Source organism: Nicotiana sylvestris, chromosome 5 (genome assembly GCF_000393655.2).
Source record: "Nicotiana sylvestris chromosome 5, ASM39365v2, whole genome shotgun sequence".
Taxonomy (NCBI): Eukaryota; Viridiplantae; Streptophyta; class Magnoliopsida; order Solanales; family Solanaceae; genus Nicotiana; species Nicotiana sylvestris.
The window spans coordinates 128615068-128623221 of record NC_091061.1 but is presented as its reverse complement, the minus strand read 5'-3'; the positions used below and the strand labels follow the sequence as shown (position 1 = coordinate 128623221).

Here is an 8154-nt window from a genome sequence, read left to right as displayed (position 1 = left end):
TCTAGCCTCTCGTTAACACCACCTTACGTCTCGTAAATCAAAAGTACGTCATATGCAAATAGCACACACCATGGTGCCTCTCCTTGAATATATGTCGTCATGCATCCATCGCCGAGGAAAATAAAAATGGACTAAGGGATTATCCCTGGTGTAACCCTATAAAAAAATTAAGTGAAAATAGTATTTGAAAATTAGAGTTGTTTTTGAACATGAATACAATTTAGAGCTATTTTTGAATTTTTGTGAGTGATTTGAAATGAAAATTTTAGAAAATAGCTTTTTGAAATTTTTCAAATTTTTGAAAAATTCCAGAATTCAATTTCAAGTGAAATTTGAAATTTTCATGACCAAACACAGATTTCGAAAAAAAATTCGAAAAAGTGAAAAAATTTACATGGCTAAACGAGCCCTCAATATCACTATTGATTTTTGACCTCGCTTGTCCCATGACAAAATTTTAAGTTTAATAAGTGTTGCTCCTCGCTTACCCAATGGACAACACTTTTGACTTTTGAACTTGGGACAAACAGAGATCCCAAAATTAAGTCATCTGAATCTGAATACACATCTGAATATCAAGTGTTGCTCCTCGCCTCATTTGTTTTTCTTTAAGATTAAGACGTTTGAATCTGAATATACATCTGAATATCAAGATGTGTATTAAGATTAAGTCATCTGAATCTGAATACACATCTAAATATATTAAAATGTGTATTAGGATCTGAATACTAATAATTAAGACTATTTGATTTTTAACATCTGAATGCATAAAATTTATCTTTATTTGAAAAATAATAAACATAAAATTCAAATGAAATACTAACTAATCTAATATTCTATCAATAAAATATATAGTTTTTAAAATATGATAGTTGTTGGTAGTGATGGCTAACGGGTGAATGCCGACTAAAGGAGGTGGTTGGTGGTAGTTTTGATTGATGACGGTGGTTCATACTAGTAGCTAGTAGTGATTGGTAGTGGTGGAGATTATGATTGAAGATGGTGGTGGTGGGTGGTGATAGTTAATAATGACGGGTGGTGGTTTGTGATTGAGGAAGGTGGTGGTAGGTTATAATGATGGGCGGTACCAGCTGTGGTTGTTAATTGTGATGGGGTGGTTGGTTGTGGTAGTTGAGGTGGATAAGTGTTGACTGTGGGTGAGAATGATGGAGGCCAGAGTGGTTGGGATGGTGGATGGTGATGGTCAATAATAGTGGCGACTATGATTGAGGATGATGGTGGCGTGGCGGTGGCGGTGGAGTATGGTGGTGGTGGCGGCGGCGGCATGGTCGTAGTTGATAATGGTAGGCGATGACGGCAGTTAATAATGAATATGTGATATCATCTTAATGAAATTAAGTCTCTGTTATAGATCTTAATCATACAGACCTATTCTGACCCATTAAGTGATTGTGAAGTAAAAAAAAACAAACACACTTAATGATTAAAATCTGAATAATTAAGATTCAGACTTTAAAAACAAACTACTTAATGTTTGAGATCTGAATGATTAAGATTCAGACCTTCATTAAGTGCAAACAATTGAGGCCTAAGGTCATTGAGTACAGTTCCGGTTATTTGCAAGCTGTGGTTACTTGGGGAATTACTTTTCGAGTCTTAATACTGTTTATACCACGGACAAACAGAAAATAAAACAAGGATAACTGCTTCGAATTCAAAGCAAATACAGCATGCAAAATAAGTCAATCGTCGGCCTGCTTCTGTCTGTCATGTGACCTGCATCTTCTTTATTTCATTGTTATGGAACTCTGAATATATTTCGAGTTCCTTATTATTAATCCTTTGTTATGCTCCCACAAACAGAAAAGATACTTCTACTAGAATTGACTAAACTAAAGCATACTCTAGTACGGTATTACATTGTACCGTGTCATAACATGTTGAAAAGGAAGTCTTATATATCATATGAAACGCATTGAGGGAATTTGCAGATGAGATGACGAGGTAACAAGGCCAAACTACAACAGATTCCTACTTAAAAAAGGAGTAATTAATACAATATCATAAATTGCAAGGCACACCAAATAGCTTGTAGTTCTAGTGTATCATGGACTTCTATTCCCCTATAATTCCCACTTAACCAACTTATCAAGCTTGTCCGAAACGAGGCTCAGGCTCAGCTTCAAGATGCTCCACTGGCTTATCAGATAAATGCCTAATCTTCATCTTGTTTATGGCATTAGCAGGACTAAGGCTCTTGGGGCAACATGCCGCGCAGTTTTTAATAGTCCTGCACCTGTATAAACGCCCTTGATTCTCTGTTATTGCCTGCAATCTCTCATTCGCAAAATCGTCTCGACTATAGAAAAATAAAATCAACCGGGTTAACAAGCAAGAGCAAAATTATATATTAACCATTATTTTTGGTATTTATGTAACTGGTGTTTTGAAGAATTGACCTGTCCGAGATCCATCGATAGGCATGAAGCAAAGCAGCAGGTCCAAGGAACTCTTCAGGATTCCACCAATAAGAAGGGCAAGAAGCGCTGCAGCAAGCACACAATATGCATTCGTATAAGCCATCAATCTTTTTCCTATCCTCGGGTGTTTGCCAGTATTCTCTCCCGTCTGGCGGGGGCTTTCGTGTCTTTAACCATGGCTCTATAGACCTGCATCCTCAAAAGCTAACAAGATTCCGTATACTGTAGATTTACAAATTAACCATGAATTGCTCCAGCATATAATGTTTGGCAGGTTCTATGAGTTTTCAACTGAAATGATTGATCTGACTCAAACAATATATATATTTATACAGAAGCTAGTAATATTTAATACAATATTTAAAACATATACACAATTAATAAAATCAAATTCATTCTGAACTCATTGAGTATAGATCATGAATTCTCTCACATCGTAAATGGAAGGCCACCCAGCTTGCTCTTAAACTAAAAACTTTTAGTAGCGGTGACCAATATAAGATTAGACTAAAAATTGTCAGTACATAATAACATGTGTAATACTGAATCAACCAGATTTTTTTGAGTAAATTAAAGTTAAACGATGAGTTGATATTTATATTTCTAAACATTAAATACTAACTCTGATGAAATGAGAAAAGGAGTGGAATTACTTGTACTGCTGGTAGAAATAAGTGAGATCGACCACCAAATCTTTGATGACAAACATGTGAGGAAGAGGAGTGATGGTAGTTGGTTTGCTAGTATGAGTATCAATAGGCTTGAGGCATGCTACTGTGTTAACACCATCTATGTTCATTGCGCATGATCCACATATCCCTTCTCTACATGACCTCCTATAACTCAAACTTGAATCCTCCTCTCCTTTTATCTTTTGCAATGCATCCAGAACCTACAAAAATGATTATTAAATTCGGAGAGTCCGGACTTCACCTTTAATAACATACTTAAAGAGAGTCCCTGTAGGCACGAACGTAAATTCAATTTTTTGGCTAAAATTTTCAGAAGTGAGAAAAAGAAGAAAACTTTCCTACATAAAATTAAGATCATATGAAGAAACACACAGCCGTTTTAGTTTCAAGGTTGGCTCTAGGTTGTCCACCTAAATTTTTCATTCGGCGACTTTATTAGACTATGATTCAATTTTCTTCAAACTAAATTGAAGCAATCTCAATTGAAGTTTAACTTAACAGATATCCATCTATGGTCGTAATAAGAAACTAGTATATGTACCCGCGCGTTGCGCGGAGAATATTAAATATAATTTTTCATAAGAAATATTACTTGAAAAATACGGTAGATTTTAAGGAGTGTGTAAATACTACTATTATTTTATGAACATGTAAATGCACTGGATATTCATACATTCAAGTCATAACTTTTAAATTTTGAGGTTCCACTCTTATAATAATATAGATATAGATAACTTTCAACTTTTAAATTTTGAGGTTCCAACTTTTATAATAATATAGATATAGATATAGATAGATAAAGATAGCCCTAATAATATTTTTGAATTAAGGCATAGTTATTATCGTTAAATCATTCTCAATTATGAATATTAGTAATATTACTGGGTAAATTATTTTAACTCACAAATTCAGAATCTACACATTTTATGTGCAAAAGCATATCTGAGTATGTAATTCATCAAGGCAAAGATAGGCAAAGATTTTTTGCTCATGGTAAGCAGTTTCAACAAATTATAAACTGACTAAATTTCTATATCAATTCATCAAATTACATTGATATAGTAGTTATATGGTTACGTATTTATTAGATATCTAAATCATATTATGCATATTTGGTAACACATTTCAAAGCACCCATGGCATCATCTACCGTCTTCGACAACACCGTTCCAATCAAGAAAAGGCTCTCTAAGGATAAAAATATTTTTTGTAAATTTTCCTAACTTGGTTATCTAATGATACTATATATAGGAATGTTGACCAAATGACTTTTTAATTTAAGTTTATGATAATTAATTAAAAAAACTGACAAAAAACGTGAGGTTCAATCTTGATGTTAAATGAATAAGGAAGGTTTACATTTTTGAGCTTGTTTTCTATTTTAAATTATTTTTTGAATCTCCAAATTTGTTGGAGGTTTGTCCTAAAATTTGACACTTATAGAATTTTGGTTTTGACACTTGTCATTCTATCCTTGTTTTGCCTCTCCTATTATATATAGATAGATTTTTACAATATATATATATATTCACGGCAAAGACCTCCTTGTACACATTCTCGAGGGCAAAATGTTAAGGTGTTTATCCTGAATTTTTTAGGATATTTGATTTTTCTATCTCTTGAAGGAACGGTAAGATATTTACCGTAACACGTTCTCGACGGCAACATGTTAGGTATTTGTCCTGAATTTCTTAAAATATTTGATTTTTTCTCTCTTGAAGGACGGGTAAGATATTTACCGTAATTGATTTTGCCTTTTACGTAAAAGAAATATAATTTTTTTCCATATTTCCTTAGTTTTTTTCTTGGAGAAAAAGGTTTTGGACTTTTATAAATTGAGGATCCTTCCTTCTCATTTAGTAGCCATTTAGTAGCATCCACAATGTAGCCTTAAGATGTTTGAGAGTCTTATTTTAGGGGGAGAATTTGTGAGACAAGTATTAGCTCGCCACTTGTGTGTGCCTCTTTGTGAGGTTATTCTCTAGATATATTGCGCATCTCAATGGCCCGACATATTAAGTATTTGTATCTATTATAGTATAGTTCCCTTTTGACGTCTGATTTTTCGTCCTTAAATGTCTGATTTTTCATCGTTAAAGATATGTTTTGTTAGCTTCCGCATGACACCTAATTATTTTGATCCTAACGCATCATTCATGACAATCATCACTAGCTACTTTCTCCATATTGCAACCTTATTTTCAAGATTAAAAACATCATATTTTTTTTTTTTTGGAAATACTTGTAAATGTCTTGTAGATGTAAATATTTCTTCGTAGTTATATGAGCTAAAACTCTTTTCAATTAAATCTTATTCTCATTTTACAGTTACAGGAAATTTTTACCTATTGAGACAAAACGAGTACAGTAAAAATGACACAACAAAAAAATTGCAATAGCAATATACTAAAGCACATACCATGGGTCCACAGGAGGGAAGATCAACAAAGAAAGATTGAAGAAAGGGTTTCTGGTTAGGGTTATCAGGGCTCCATCTATAGATTCTGAATTCCTTCTTCTTAGCTTTATCAGCTAATTTCATGGCTTTTTTCAGGTTCCCAACAGACTCCACGCCTTCTTCTCCATGTAGTTGTGCAATGGGATGCCCTTCAAGTATAGGGAACTTGTCTTTCTTTATCAAACGCCCCACCGTCTTCATCCCTTCTTTTACTACGTTTCTTGACATTTTGAATTAAAGCCCAGAAAGATTAGAAGCAAAACACTTTATATCTTGCTTCCTCTGCTCTTAGCTGTTCTCCTAAGAGAGCTTACTTGCATGCAAGGAAATTTAAAGGAAGACACCTGGTTGCACGTGTCAACCTTGACGATCATTTTCTTCTTCTTTTCTTTTTGTTTTTTTGTTAGCTTAACGGTGTTTAAATTTTTTATTAAGATGATAGGGTGAACAAAAAATAAAGAAGGCAATTTGTCACGACCCGGATTTTCCATTCCGGGAGTCGTGATGGCGCATACTAGTGAAAGCTAGGCAAGCTAACCAACTGAACTATTTACCTTGTTTCATTTTTAATTCGATAACAGTTAAGAGGCAACAATTAGATAACAACAAAATTGAATAAGCGGAAGGCTGCATTGTAAAGTTTTAATAATACTATTAATACCAATCCATAATAAATCTACCCAAGACTGGTGTCACAACTTCACAGACTGTCTAGGAGTACTACAAATAAAGATATGAAAGAAATAAATACAACACTATCTCTGGAAATACATGAAAGAAACAGGAATAGTAGATAGAAGGAGACGCCAAGGTCTGCGGATGCCTGCAGGACTACCTCGGGTCGCCTGATGAACAAGAGATAGCAATCTCACTACGGTCTGAAGCCTACAACACTAAGATCTGCACAAAAAAGCGCAGAATATAGTATCAGTACAACCGACCCCATGTGATGGTAAGTGTCAGGCCTAACCCCGGCGAAATAGTGACGAGGCTAGGACCAGACTACTGACTAAACCTGTGCAGTTATATTATGTACAACGAAAAATAAAACAGAAATAAATAATTAAAGATGGTAGGGGGACATGTTGCGGGGGAATATCATTTATCAAAAGCAATTCAAGAGAAAAGCATAAAGACAATTTAGAATTCACAGTAAAAGAATAAGCAAATCGTAACCAACCAATAAACACTTTTATTATCTACTATTCGACGCGCAACCCAATCCAAATCATAAAAACACTGTTGCGGCGTGCCCGATCCAATTATATTGTTGTTGCAGCGTGCAACCCGATCCAAATATATTGTTGTTGCGGTATGTAACCCGATCCAAATATAATATTGTTGCGGCGTGCAACCCGATCCAAATATAACATTGTTGCGGTGTGCAACCCGATCCAAATATAATATCGTTGCAGCATGCAACCCGATCCAAATATAATATTGTTGCGGCGTGCAACACGATCCCAATATACAATTCAACACCAATCACAATGGAGCCCCCACAAGGGAACAATAAGGGAACAATAATATCCCGGCAAGGGAATCAATAACATCATAATAGAATCAAGTAACAACAGAAAATCAGTAAATAAACGTAAAGGACAACATAACTCAATTATCAGCAAGATTGAGGAAAATCAAGGACAAGTGCATGGCATCACCCTTCGTGCTTTAACACTCTCTTACCAAAACAATAATCACAAGAAATAAGGGCAAGGAAATAAATGAAATCATAATAAAATCCCGGCAAGGGAACAACAGTACAACAATTGAATCCCGGCGAGGGAACAATATCAAAAATCCTCATCTCTTTTCCTTTTCACATTTACTTCACAACTTGAGCCAATACTCTATAGGGTTCAATTGCCAATTATACTTCCACAATTTACTTTACAACTTGAGCCAACGCTCTTCAATATTCAAATACCAATATTACTTCCACGAGCCTTGCTCAACAATAGAAATCATTACAAAATGCATGAACAATACAAACGGAGTCACATTAATTATAGTATAAGACTCATGGGCATGCTTGACACCAACGTATAGATACTCGTAACCATGCCTATACGTCATACTCAACAAACAACACATAGCAAATAGGACGCAACTCCTAATCCCTCAAGCTAAGGTTAGACCAAACACTTACCTCGAACTTCCACGGCCAACTCAAGCCTCAAACATTGCTTTTCCTTTTGAATTTGGCTCCAAATCAATTGTATCTAGACATAATCGACTTAATAATATCAATAAATGCTAAACAATTTGATTTCAATGCTTAATTATAGATTCCCTATCATTCTTCCCAAAAAGTTAAAAATCGACCCCGGGCCCGCTTGGTCAAAACGCGAGGTTCGGACCTAAACGCGATCATCCATTCACCCACGAGCTCGAATATGTAATTAATTTCAAAATCTGACCCCAAAACAAGGTCTAAATTTCAATTATACAAAAAGCTCTAACTCTACCCAAATCTCTAATTTTCTACCCTTCAGAACATGATTTAGGCCTCGAAATCTAATGGGTGTTAATGAAAATTGAAGAAAATGAGTCTAAGATTACA

At 34.8% G+C, this 8154-nt stretch overlaps 1 protein-coding gene across 1 annotated transcript; it reads right to left on the bottom strand.

The window, feature by feature from the left end:
- Positions 1 to 2109: 2109 nt before the first annotated feature.
- LOC104211919 (succinate dehydrogenase [ubiquinone] iron-sulfur subunit 3, mitochondrial) lies at positions 2110 to 5819 on the bottom strand. The gene is made up of 4 exons (XM_009761063.2): positions 5553 to 5819; positions 3095 to 3333; positions 2421 to 2630; positions 2110 to 2320 (listed from the first exon to the last, which is right to left on the bottom strand). Exons 1-4 carry the CDS (start codon positions 5817 to 5819, stop codon positions 2110 to 2112), a joined length of 927 nt encoding a protein of 308 aa, XP_009759365.1.
- Between the last annotated feature and the right edge of the window lie 2335 nt (positions 5820 to 8154).

Excerpts from the sequence above, each read along its gene's own strand:
- LOC104211919 (XM_009761063.2), bottom strand. The coding sequence starts at position 5,819 with ATGTCAAGAAACGTAGTAAAAGAAGGGATGAAGACGGTGGGGCGTTTG. Across the intron at positions 2,631-3,094 it reads TATTTCTACCAGCAGTACAA|GTCTATAGAGCCATGGTTAA; the intron begins GTAATTCCACTC and ends TTGAGGATGCAG. Across the intron at positions 2,321-2,420 it reads TATCGATGGATCTCGGACAG|TCGAGACGATTTTGCGAATG; the intron begins GTCAATTCTTCA and ends ATTTTTCTATAG.